Source organism: Prionailurus viverrinus, chromosome C1, assembly GCF_022837055.1.
Source record: "Prionailurus viverrinus isolate Anna chromosome C1, UM_Priviv_1.0, whole genome shotgun sequence".
In the NCBI taxonomy this organism is placed as follows: Eukaryota; Metazoa; Chordata; class Mammalia; order Carnivora; family Felidae; genus Prionailurus; species Prionailurus viverrinus.
This window is the reverse complement of record NC_062568.1, coordinates 126,309,381-126,323,584: the sequence shown is the minus strand read 5'-3', so window position 1 is coordinate 126,323,584 and position 14,204 is coordinate 126,309,381. Positions and strand designations below refer to the sequence as shown.

At 34.6% G+C, this 14,204-nt stretch overlaps 1 protein-coding gene across 1 annotated transcript in view; it reads right to left on the bottom strand.

The window, feature by feature from the left end:
- Window positions 1–14,204, bottom strand: part of COL11A1 (collagen type XI alpha 1 chain) — a 182,563-nt gene that overhangs the window by 56,883 nt on the left and 111,476 nt on the right. Inside the window, exons 38-41 of the mRNA XM_047868859.1 lie at window positions 14,123–14,176; window positions 11,323–11,430; window positions 10,627–10,716; window positions 10,316–10,369 (exon numbers count right to left, since the gene is read on the bottom strand). Of these exons, the coding sequence (XP_047724815.1) occupies window positions 10,316–10,369; window positions 10,627–10,716; window positions 11,323–11,430; window positions 14,123–14,176 (306 nt within the window). The remainder of the gene's footprint in view (window positions 1–10,315; window positions 10,370–10,626; window positions 10,717–11,322; window positions 11,431–14,122; window positions 14,177–14,204) is intronic.

The following is a 14,204-nucleotide window of genomic DNA, read 5'->3' as shown; positions in this document are numbered from 1 at the left end:
CAAAGCAGAAAATATTTACTGTATGCATCAAATAATTATAAGTAACAGCAATAAATGTAAGAACATGATAATAGAATTAGAGATATGCACTGGTGTTTCCATGAAATATATGAACACAATAGATATGTTGAAAATTTAGGGTCTAGGGGCACCTGGGTGGCTCAGTCACTTAAGCGTCTGACTTCAGTTCAGGTCATGATCTCACAGTTAATGAGTTCCAGCCCTGCATTGGGCTCTCTCCTGTCATCACAGAGCCTGCTTTGGATCTTCTGTTTCCCTCTCTCTCTGCCCCTCTCCTACTTGCGCTGTATCTCTGTCTCTCTCAAAATAAATAAATTAACTTTAAAAAAATTAGGATCTAAATGTTTTTATGTATAGTCAATAGAAATTTCCCAAATTTGCAGGAAAGAGAGAATCAATTGAATATATATTTTATCTAGAAAATGTGGTATTACAATTAAGAGAAATATGTATTTCCTTAACTGGATACATTATGCCAAGAAGCTATATGAAAATAATGATTAGCCTTACTTAAGAAAAGAATGCTTACTAATTTTCTACCAAAGTCTGTTTAATATTTAACATTAATCAAATGAAATGTCATGTACATCAAGTCAAGAAAGAATGCTGAGGGGCGCCTGGGTGGCTCAGTCGGTTGAGCGTCCGACTTCGCTCAGGTCACGATCTCACGGTCCATGAGTTTGAGCCCCGCATCAGGCTCTGTGCTGACAGCTCAGAGCCTGGAGCCTGCTTCAGATTCTGTGTCTCCCTCTCTCTCTGGCCCTCCCCCCATTCATGCTCTGTCTCTCTCTGTCTCAAAAATAAATAAATGTTAAAAAAAATTAAAAAAAAAAAAGAAAGAATGCTGATTTGGATCAATGACAATGTGTACAGTTTGTAGATATTATATGCTATTTTTATGGTGAAGCTTAACTATTTTAATTACTCCCTTGGAGCATTCATAAGATTAAATTTCAGATTGCCATCTTGCTTGTAGAACCTGCATTAAAATTAACAATAAAAACATATTACTTTCCTGCAGTTAAAATATTGCTTCATGATCTTGTCACAGATCATTAACTTTGAAACAGTAGATGAAAACAATAAGAAGAGACTATCTGGATGTATATTTGTGCCCTAAAGTACAACTGTGATTTCTTTTTCCATTAGTTATTTCAAACATTCTATAAGTCTAGATATTTCTAATAACAGCATGCTCTGCAATGATTTTGTTTTATACATCTGTAAATGAATAGTGAAAATCTCTGATGATACCTACCTATTAAGCAAATGGTCTTACAAACTTGCAAATCTTTTAAAAATATTCCCAGGCCAACTTTTAAAAGAATAAGCCTTATGAATCGCTTAGTCCCAACTGAATCATTGGAGAAATCTCATCAAAAAAAATGTAAAACCAATATTAAAAAGAGAACCTATTTACACATTCCACAAACACATAGTTAGAATCTACTTTCTTCTGACAGTGACTGGGAATACAAAATGTATTAGGGTAGGTATCAGCCCTTGAGAAACGTTGCAAATGCATTTTTTTCCATGAAGGGTAGACATTTATAGTGATAGAAATTATTACATAGCTCTTTAACCAGCTTAGGTAAGGAGCAGAGGGCTTTATAATTGTCAGATAAATAAAATTTTCCATTTAAAACAAATGCATTTGGGTTTCAACATAGATTAAATTGATAAGTGATCAGCTCCACAAAGGTGGGATTTTTGCTTATTTTTTTCACTGACCTCCAGAACTTTGAACAGTTACTAGAACATAGCAGACCCTAAGTAAATAAACGTGTCAGTTGTATATGTGATCTTTTTCCTTTCCAGCAATGGAGCCACTAACATTCCCATCTTGAGCAAACTGACCAAGCACTCAATGGCTCACATTTCTCACCAATAAAATGGGGACAGAAATAGTTTGCCTTCAGGTTTTTGTGATGCTTCATGTGGTGATACCTCTAAGTTTCTTTGAGCAACGTCTGTCGTGAGGTATAAATGCAACAGATCTTAAGAGAACTGTCCATGAACATCTATATATTTCAAAAATAGATATGCAATCTCAAAAGAGCGTAGTGGTAAAATTCAATAGGGAAAAAAAAAACTAAGGTCCAGAATTTTATATATTTAAGGTTATATTATTAGAAGAATGGTAGAGATTTTTCCACAGAATAGTATCTTTAATCCTAATTTAAACTGTTTGTATACTCATGTTTTACATCAATGGTGAATATTTAACACATCAAAATTGCTTAAATGGAAATAACTCACAAAAAAGGGCTAAAAACTATAGAAATATCATTTTCCCACTTCATTATTTCCATAGCAATGGGAACATGGCAAATTAAAAGTTTTCCAAAGGCATTCAGTAGTTGTCTTTTTGTTTTATTGTTTTCTTTGCTGTGCAAAAGCAAAGGCAATAGAATATGTTGACTTGCATGAATTATAATAACCATAATATCATAAAATATTGTGATTTTAATAGTAAATATTAATCACTACAGGTCACATGTTTTCAGTTGAAAGGTGAACATTTAGCTGCTTTTAAAAGGGAGAATTTTACATTTCTCGATTTAGTTACCTTTCTTTAACTTTATGTTAGCCAATCCTCTTCTGCAGCCCTTTCCCCTAAACTTTACAATGAAAATAAAACAAGAAGCAATAGTATCAGTTTATGTTCTTGGAGCAAAGAGAACAGTGGTTATTCCTCTAACTGTTCAGACACAGGAGAACATCCAGATAAGCATTTCCTGTTATTTTCACCGGGTGTTTCATATTCTGAGGAACGTTTGTAAAGTAAACAAATGTGGTAAACAGAGAAATGATCTCATCAGGATCCAGTTAAAAGGCAGCCCACTAGAGAGGAGTTTTATAAGAAGAGAAAACTAAGATCCAGGTTATACGGTACATCTAAGGTAACACTGTTAAAATAAGGGTAGAGATTTTTTCCACCCTTTTTTATTTAAAGCATGAACACAAGTTTTTACAAACTACAATAATTCAGGTAGAAGGAGGAAAAAAATCTGCCCTTTCTTTTAAGGCAAACTTGACCTTCACGGCAAAATGAGTTTGAGGAACCCCCAAACTCCCCAGATTACACATGTCATAGATCATAAAGCCAAAAATTCAGATAAAATATCAAGCATTACCAGAATATAAAGCATAAATACTAAATGATTAAGTCAAAATCTTGCAATATCTCAGTCTTTGGCCTTTAATCCCTACCATCTCTATCCTTTGGTCATCCCTGATTGGATGTCATAATAACCTATTATTATAAACTATAATAAACCTATATAATAAACCTATTATAATAAACCTGGATTCCAATAGAGAAAATGCGCTCTATCTCAAAAAGTATGGTATATGATGAATTAATCAGTAGGTATAATCCTTTTAAGAATTTATCTATTCCTTTGATTGAGGACTAGGTAAAAGCCAGTGAAAAGAAAATTCTCTGGAATTGGGTGTAGAAAAAAAATTAGACAAAAATAAGAATTATGATAGGAAATGCATGCAAACTCCTAAGAAAGAGATGACAAGAAAAAATAAAAGCACACAAAGAGGAAAAGGAAAGTCAAAATTATCAGCAGATAGTCATGAAATAGAAATCATAGGAAAGTATGGATGGCACAATTTTGAAATCTTGGACATTCACCTTTATAAGCTATACGTCTGGCCCCTTCTCATATATACTATCTCCACATTAACTGCAACCATTCTCAGGGGGAAAAATGTGGTTGTAAGAATGTAAGCCTTTTATTAAATGCACTATTCTGTTTTAATCTTCTTATTTCTAGAGAAATAACTATTGGTAAGGAGGTGGTTCCATATCAGAAAAAAACATATACACAAGAGAGTTTGTTTAGGGAATACACTTTCCTTGATTTTCTTTTGTGAAAATATAAGTGGTAGGTACAATCTGAGAATTTACTTGCATAAGTATGTTTATATATTGTGTATTTACACAAATATAAAATGTTTACTCAAGTTTATGTTCAACATGTGAGAAAAATTCTTCACTGCCTTCCTCTCTTGCCACTCAGTCCTTGGTTGCTTTCTGCTTTGTGTGTGTTCATCAAGACATCCACTTAGTAAGTAAACCCCCTGAGATCAGAAAACATGCTTGTGCTTTGACTGACATCTATTATCAACTCTTGTGTACAACATCATGCATACATGAGCGGTTGGTTTTTGCCAGACTTTAAAAGCCCAAAGTCACAGCACCTGTTGGGATCATTTTGTTTATCTTAAGTGGGAACACTAAAAACTGTTTATTAATATATTATGACTTCTGGTAGCACAACCTTTAGAAAATTTGCTTTCCATATATAAAACTGATTTTTATTTATAGCTACAATTAGAACATGGAAAAATCATTGTTCTCATCTTGTCTTTTTTATTCTATATTTTAAGAAATTACTTATTATTTATTACGTTGTTTTATCTACTTCATATCTGTCTTCTTCAGTATACCATAAGCTATTTGCAGGAAATATCTATTTAATGAATCTATATAATTTTAGCTTAATAGACTGGCTAATGTATTCAGATATTTAATTATAGTTTTTCCATAAGAAAAGATGTATAGCAGTTTACAAAGAAGACATAAAATTTAAGAAAATATAAATAAAAAGACAAAGAAAAAGAAATAGGCAAAAAAATAGATAAGACAGTAGCCTTTTATGGCAAAAGATAGAACCAACAATATTAGTAATCTAAAAATGCATACTATAGACAAATGTCCTTCCCAACTTCAGGCCATAATCTACTGATGGGTTATGAAATCAATTCAATGGGTCCTGTCCAACACTTAAAAAATTAATTATAATAAAATAGTATAGATAATATTAAAGCATATCACATGTACTTTTTTGATAGAACTGAATTTGGAAAGTTCCTAAATTTTGACCCTATGATTTCTGTAAGTCAAAGCCAAAAGAGAAATCAGTTTCACAATTCATAAGTTAAAAGGGGATGGGGAAGCTAGCTAACTGCTAAAGAAATTACAAAGATTTCTAAAGCTAGGAGTAGCAAGAGATTTCTTCTAAGGATATTCATAACGAGGGCCCTGCATCAAGCAATCTCTCATATCCTCAAACAGATCCCTTTGGCTGATAAAACTCTACACATCGTAGTTCCTCCAAGCATAAGCCAATGACATCACAGCTAGACCTTTCAGAGTTCAGTAAGCCCGCTTCCGTAGCATATCATAGCAATGTGACAAAGATAACCCAGACTGTATTTCTGACTGAATGGATTATGAATAAAGAGACTGAATGTCAAAAATATTTATAAATAAACATATGGACACAAGGTTGGATGGCTGGCTATTAAATATTATATTTTGCTTTGTATGGATTAGAATACATAAAAAATATAGTGCATAAGGTACAAAATTGTGACATGTACGAAGCTTAAAAATCTCACTGTGAGCAAGAACTGTTAATTAATAAAACCCCTACTTAAGGCTTTTAGTTTTAGTTCATCAATATCCTGTGCAATGAGGGAATTTATTTCTCTAGTAATCCAGAAATACACAGCACACCTAGGCTCCTTAAAAATTGCATTATAGGATTAATAAGCTAAAGATACAATGGAATACGGAAAACATCTATAGTCATTAAGTATTCAAACTGTACGTCTGGTTAAGCAGTTTGATCTCACATTCATTCAAATTAGTTATAAAGACCACGTAAAGGAATACTAAAGCCAGTTAGCTCTCATGTTAACTCCTGTAACTTTCTTCCTTTGAACAAAATTATTCACAGCAGTGGAGAAGGGTCAGGAAGACTTGGGAAAACGCAACTGACAGAGAGAAGTGGAGAGAGGTGGAAAGGTACAGAGAGGTAGAGAGAGAGAGATAGAGAAAGAGAACACTTAATTAAGCAAATGCTTGCAGAGTGAGAGGCATACTTATCTGGAAATGAGTCTGTGTAATGTCTCCAAAGGCTTTTTGGCTTTTTATCTCCAAAGGACCATGAACATGGATAGGTTGTTTACCTTCTCTAAACCTCTGACTTTTTGCCTTTAAAAATGTAATGATAATATCTACTGAGGTAGCAAGAATCAAATCAAATAAAATTTATAAAGTTCCTAGCATTAAGGTTTGAAAGAATAAACACTTTTGTTTTAATATTTATTTTTGAAAGAGAGACAGACTGAGTGCAAGTGGGAGAGGGATAGAGAGACAGGCAGACACAGAATCTGAAACAGGCTCCAGGCTCTGTGCTGACAGCTCAGACTCACAAACCGTGAGATCATGACCTGAGCTGAAGTCAGACACTCAACCGACTGAGCCACCTAGGCGTCCCAAGAATAAACACTTTTAACATTGCTTCACTGTCCTTTTTTTATTTCCTTTACCCTTCACATTCTTTATCCACCTTCTTTCCCACAGAGAATTCATCACGTTAATATTTTTTTTCTTTAATATGAATAACTGCAAAATCCCATCCTTCTCCATTCTTATGAATTTCAGTCCTGCATTTACCATGACATGGTCAAAATCTCAAAGGCAAAGTTAGTATGAGATTGATAAAAACTGAGAACTATCTATTATAGAGTCAAGAAATTCTACAGGTTATTTTTACCCCTTCATCCCTTATGACTTAGAATTTGGCTGTCTCTCACCAAATGACCAGATATTTTCCTCTGATATGTTGATGTCACCCGTTGATCAACATTGCAAAATAGAACTTGTGATCTTTCTTGATAAATCAGTCACCACTCCTGATTCCTTGTGTTCACTATCAATTGCAACCTAAAACCATAAAAAGTCTTGAACCACAAAAAATAAGAATTAACATGAATAAATTTTCTGGCTAAAATATGATTTACATCTAGAAAGTCAACAGTTTTCTTTATTTTTTAAAAAATGTTTGTTTATTTATTTATTTTTGAGAATGGGGAGGGGCAGAGAGAGAGGGAGAGAGAGAGAATCCTAAGCAGGCTCTGTGCTGTCAGCGCAGAGCACGATGAGGGACTCAATCCTATGAAATGTGAGATCATGACCTGAGCCCAAATTAACAGTCAGATGCTCAACCGACTGAGCCACCTAGGCACCCAACCTTTTTTCTTTTAGTCTTTTCATTTGGAATAAAAACTTTTCCAATCAAATTTCACATGCAAAAAATTGTTTTAGATAGAGTAAACAAGGCTTGGTTAAAACTTATTACGAACTAGAAGTCATCATCATGAACCTCTTTAGTACATTTTATAGCAATTATAGAAATAGCATAAGGAACTAATAAATATGAATGATGTCTTCAGTGGTTCCTCTTGATGAAGAATTTTCATTGGATGATGGATACAGAATTAGATATGTGAATTTATTATGGGAAAAGGTGTTAATTCAAAATAACTGAACTCACAGTGAGCATCTGTGGAACATTTCTATTAGCAAAATATAAAGCCTTTTAAAATCTCTTGTGACTGCTGAGAGGTTTTGGGTTTCCATGTGAAAGTCTTTGTTGTTGTTGTCTTTGTTGTTGTTGATCCTGACCAGGTAAAATTGCTCTGGGAATGGAAGGCAACACTAAGCTGTCATTCCCACAAGGACACAAGCTTAAGGTATCACTCAGCTTTCATCTTTCCTCACTGCCCACATCCAATCTTAGTAATAAATCCTCTCCTGCCATCCCAGTGTTTGTGACATCCGCACTGTCCTTCGACTTCCCACTGGCCTTGTCACTGGCTCACTCATATTATGACATTGATCACAGCTTTCATGCTCGAGTCTCTCCCATTTATGTTCTATATTATACACAATGATATTTTCCCTAAAATTTATTTTTTTTACTCCAAAAGACTGTATTTTTTTACTCCACTTGCTCCAAAACCTTCAAAACTTCAAATTACTTCAACTTACGACTTTAGAACTTCAATAATCATATGCCATATTATATATCTGCTCTAGCTTTAAATTATGTAAATATGTAGCAGAGTGCCTGGATCCTAGCAAGAATTTATCAAATTTTAGTCCTTCCTCTCAAAGCACTCGCTTTAATAAGATCGGATATCCCCTAATGCCTTATCTTTTTTTTTTCTCACTCTTAAATGATCTTTCAATCTTCTGCACTCTGTGAAGCCAAGTTCAAGGGCCACCTCCTGCATGACCTTTTTTGCTGCTTTCTCTTCTCTGCCTCCCAACTTTGCAGAATTAATGTTTATTGTTTGTATGCCATTAGGCATCTAATCATTGACTGTCTTGCAGTGCTGTTTAGAGGCTGGTGTGTTTCTTTTCGAAAGGGTTTACCTTAAGGTCACTTAAAGGGATATGTTCTATCGAACTTAATTGTATATAAGGAAGTAGGTAGTATTGCCAAATAAATGGTGTTAAAGCTGACTAAATAAATATTAGATTTTATATCATATTTAATACATAATTATATATGCAAATACTTGTTGATTAACAGTCTATTAAAGTATATCTCTTGTGTATACTATGCAAATACAAATACAAATACATGGATATTAACTTTTCCAAACACTTAGATAGCATTATTTGGGCCCTAAAACTAAACAATTTAATTCTTGTAATGGTGATTCAGGTTTCACAGATACAATAACTTGATCTTAAAAGTATATATATATTCTAAAATAAAATCAGTTTAGAATATGAAATTCTGATTAAATGGATTGCATTGTGCTGAACATTTTGAAGATTCTATGCTCAAATAAAAACTTCTGTTGTGTTCAACTTTTGTTCCTGCTAGTGCTACCAGCACTTACTTATCAGGATATTTTAAGTGTTCTACATATTTTTGCACATATAGAAGGTCAAATATAGTTATTTAAATATTTATTTTTCTTTTGAAAAAATCTTTACAATATGTCCACACCTACCTTAATCACTGTAATATGACATTTATGTGATCTTCAGCTTAAATATGTTAATCAATCAGCCAAAGGAAAAATGCCACGTTCTCAGTATTAGTTATGCCATATACACTTTACTCCAATATAAGGCTTTCTGACAACTCAAATAGGTAGATATGGAATGATTACTGTCTGTCAGACACCATGCTGTGAATGTACTAAAATACAGAAACTCACATTCTAATGAGAGAGACAACCGGTTATATTCCAAAGTAATTTGTGAAACACAAACCATAACAAAGAGCACTAAGGGTGAAAAAATTTCACCAAAAAATGAAATGGAAGTAAAGTGTCGAGAGATGACCACATAGAGATTTAACATTTAAGCTTGATCTTTGTAGATAAGTAGAATTTTTGTCAAGTAGAAAAGGGAAAATGGGGTCTTCTGTAAGAAGGGGAAAAGTAAATAGTATACTCTCTGCAAAGTGTAAAAGATCATGGTAGTTTGAGAAGCAAGAAGTTCAGTGCATTAAATTGGGTAGAATTAGATGTAGTCAATAAGGCAAATAAAATAAGCTACAGTGACTGGCACCAAGCCATGAGGATGACTTGGTCATGCTAAGGAGTCTGTTTCTGAAGGTGGCACGGGACCATGAGAGGCATTAAAGCAGAGGAATGGCACAGTGTACTGGTAATTCTAGAACCAATGGGCAAAACTGCAGAGGCTAAAGGGATGGAGTCAAAGGCATGAATGAAGACACTATTAAGCAAGGAGAGACAGGAAAGAGTCTGGGCAAAGGTGGTAGCAGTGGAAAGAAAGAAAAGGGACACCTTAAAAAAACATTGGAGGGGGCACTAATATGACTTTAACATTTTGTACTAGAAAGTTGAGAGAGGATTTAAAGCCACTTCCAGCTTTTCAGACTGGTGAAATAAAATAGAGAATGAGATGAGGCCACTAAAATTGGCAATTTGGCTATTACTGGTAACCTTTCTGAGAAAAGGTAAGAACAAAGGTGAATTCATGGGAGAAAATGAAGACTGTATTCAATTGCTTTCAGAGGGATTGGATTGATCTATATCTCAAAAAAGAAAAGGTGAAGTAACAATCTGATATTTTCTCATTTTCCGGTTATTTCATAAGGTTACATTAACCTGCTTTTTAAAAGCATTGACAAAATTCAAGTCTCATCAAGTACTCACAATAAGACAAATTATGATTTATTTCCTTGGGCATTTATGAAGCAAGTTAGCTCCTTTTACCTCCTGACAGCAGCACTGGAGTAAATATTTCCAATCGTCTAAACTCTTCTGTGTCTGCACTCATTAGCACATGCAATTAGTAGAAACCAGGCATTGACTGATTTGATTGACGTGTGTTTATTTTCTCTCCCACACACTGTGGGATCACAGCATGAGAGTAATGAAAGAAGAGCCATAATTTGCAACCAAGGGTAGCATGGCTATTTATTATAATCATACTTACAACTGGCCCTGGTGGGCCCTGGGGACCTTCCCCTCCTTTCAGTCCAGGTGCACCCTGGGAAATGAGAATAAAAACAAAGAAAATGAATCGATGTGAATTGAATATAAATAGGGGAGGTAGGATTTCTAAAATGAAGATGTTAAGAAGTGTTTTTAGACACAAATATATATTGCTATATATATTATGATAATCAATGCTTATGGTTACATATTTCCCCTTTATTACTCATGAATCTTTACCTAGTCAAGTCCTGAGAAAAATGTTTCAATAAGCAATCTCATTCAGATGCTTTATCTATATGCTGATTATACCTGAGCTCCAGGAAGACCTCTTTCACCTGGGAAACCACGCAGTCCTGCTGGTCCGTCTTTCCCTGAGATACCTTGAGGACCGGGGTCACCCTAAAGAATATAGTACACATTAGTCACGGAGAATAATTTCTACAGGTTTCTATAAGCAAAACTGTTATTATGTCTAACCTGGAAGTAAGGCCTAAATGTTATTTAATAATGAGAATATTGTGTGGAATGCCACATACATTATAATGAACTAATCATATTTAAGAATGTACAGGGGCGCCTGGGTGGCTCAGTCGGTTGAGCGTCTGACTTTGGCTCAGGTCATGATCTCATGGTTCAGGGTTTGAGACCCGCATCAGGCTGTGTGCTGACAGCTCAGAGCCTGGAGCCTGCTTCGGATTCTGTGTCTCCCTCTCTCTCTGCCCCTCCCCTGCTCATGTTCTCTCTCTGCCTCAAAAATAAAGATAAACATTAAAAAAAAAAAGAATGTAGATACATGGATGGCTTTATGTAAGTGATGCTAAGTGGTCTTATGTTATTGTTCAGTCACACCTTGAAGTACAATAACTAAATATTTTACTGATACATCTTTCTGATCCATTGAAACACTGTGCTAACAGTTAGAGACCCTATGGACAAGTGATGAAAAGCTACAGTGGAAAGTAAATGGATGTTTTTAGCCAAGAAAATTCCGTAAGCATGTCATACCTTTGCACCTTCTTTTCCTGCAGCACCAGGAAGACCTTGCTCACCAGGAGGGCCGGGAGGGCCAGGATGTCCTCGTTCACCTATTGGACCAGTCTCACCCGTTGGTCCCTAAATTGGAAAGCAAAACCTCATTAGATTGTGCTTTTGTTTTTCATAAGGATAACATAAACCCCAAATAAGTATTACTCCCTTTTACAATAGTTTATTATTCTCATTTATTTTCATAATGTCCTACAAAACATATAAGAGCAGCACGGATCCAGGAGGAGTCTGAAAAGAGTAAGTGTTGTCCTTGGTAAGGATCTGAGTGTACAAGGGACATACATAGGTAAACTCAAAAAGCTATTTTCTTTGTTTAATATCAGAATTGCTTCAGAATAATGCCAGTTAAAACCACAGTTTTTAACCACAGTTTCATCCCATTCCCTCTTTTTTTATATAAGATATCAATGAGTTTAGGAGTAGAAGAGGCATTGGTACCACAGGGGTAGCTACTCAATGAATCACTGCTCGATAAGAAGCCTGGGTCCCCTGGAAACCAAACAACCAAAGTAGTTCTCCTTGGAATTTCCATGACTGGAGACCTCCCTACAGTTAATCTATATTCATTTGACAAAATCTAGGGAATGCAGCAGGGAGATCCTGAAGGCTGTGAGTTTGGGCTGGCAGTTCCTCCCGGCCAAAAGCTGTAACAAATAGCCCGCTGCCTTAAATTGCTGCAGAATGCCAAAGTGAAAAATATCAGGTCATTTATGTGTCCCCTGAGTGGTGCTGTTTGGTGGTGCTAAAGTTTAATGAGCTTTCAAGTGTAAATAGAGAATGGTGACCAGTTGCTCTCTATCTCCACTTAGAATAAAGCAAAATGAAGGCTTTAAGTTAAAGGCATATAAAGAGAAAGTTTCCAGATGCCAAGGTTGTTAAACAGCGGCATGTGTTGTTGAAGTTGTTTACGCATTATCATTCTCTGTTATTTTTCTAAAAATGCAACAGATTCTTTGCCTCTGGTCTTGGATACAGAGCATATCTGCCTCAACTTTGAGTGTAAATTTCTAGTTTAAATTCTTTTATTATGTATTACTTAAAGTCCTCAATTTATCGTTAATGTGCAAATACTCGCCCGGAAAGGAACTGTTCTTGAATATCTGATCACTGGAATTTCAATAGTAAGCAATGTAAAATTGATCCTAATTTAATGGCTATCACTATTGAGACAAAAATGAGCAACATGACTACAAAAAATGGAGTGAATATTAAATATTGCAATCAATATAGTTCCTAGTAAATCAGTTCCTTTGTCCTAATATAAAAATTAGGCTATTGAAATAGGACATTGGATTTTCTCTCTTAAAAGAACCAATGAAGAAAACTAACTCAATGAAAATGCATCCTCAACAAAACACCTGATACTTTTATGCCTTAAAGTAGGGAGGAACAACAACAACAAAGATCTCAGAAGCCAGATGTCTACTTTAGGCAGAGATGAATTTCCAAAAGGTATAAGGTCCTGAAATATTCAGGGAAGCCCCTTGATGTCTACATTCTAGTTGGATTTTAACTTCATTTATTTAATGCAAAAGGAATAATTCTTTCAGTTATAGTTTTTCACAGAAAATTGCCATGAACCTGCTTGCAGTGGAAAAAATAAGATATTTTGAAGGTAATTATTGAGGGAGTATTTTTTTAACTAAACCTGGTAAGCAGTTAAGAGCTTGTCAGCGCACACACACAAAAAAGTATGCAAAAAAAAAAATAATGCATACTACATTTTCTTTATAAAAGAACAAACAGCATTTCCCTTTTTGGGGGATTCATCTTTGGAATTAAATGATTAGCCAATCCAAGAATTCTTCATTTTTGCTTCTGTCACACATGTTCCTAGAAAGATGATGCAGTTTTTTGTTTCTTTAATTCCATATGTATTTGGATGTGCATGCTTGTGTGTTGGTGTGTGTGTGTGGATGCATAAAGTGCTAAGAACGAATTATAGGCTGAGAAAAAGCCATTTAATGCAATTAAATAATTAAAACACTTATTCAACTGCTTTTGCTCTTTTGCTATAGCAGGGGTAAAATTCCAGCTGAATAAACTAATATGTTTTGTCCATTCAATACCACTTTGTCAGAATAAATATTTTCTATTCCCACAAATTATTCCATGATTCAGTATACTGCATCAATCATTGGGACTCTTTCTGCCACCTATGTCGAAAAAGCTATTCGTCTTTGTCATTGTTTAGACATATTCAAAGATTACAAACTAATATTTTATCATTGATGGAAATAATTACAAAGACAAAAATATTAAGAAACATGTAATAATGACAAATATTACAGTTTTAGGGGAAAAAAGTTGTGCTCAAAGATTTATATTATATTTGTAATATATTATACATCTAAATCTAATTTATACTCAGAAACCTGAAGTCATTTTGTAATTTGAAATTCTAGGAAAATATTATGGTTGGCCTTTCTAATAAAGCATTTTGGTAGTGTTAGTAGGTAGTACCATGGTCAGTCAGGCTTTTATGTTAACTTAATTGTGAATTTTCTGACTGAATTTTCATTATTTGCTTCATTCTCTTTTCTCTATGCCTCTAACTGAAATAATCACTTCAGCTAAGCAAAGTTTGCTAAAGTTTACTTGAGATAGGCCAGTGGCATGCATTTAAATCTGGTATATAAAACATAAAGTACAACATTTTGAATCATAATAAAATGGGCAGATTTTATACAGCATAGAAAAGATGAAAATATAAATAGGAAAATAAATCTTCTTAGAGAAATAAAGTACAGGGACATACCTGTGGCCCAACGACACCCCCTGGTCCTGGAGGGCCAGTCTTGCCTTGAAATCCCTGAGGAAAGAAAGCTAGACGTTACAAA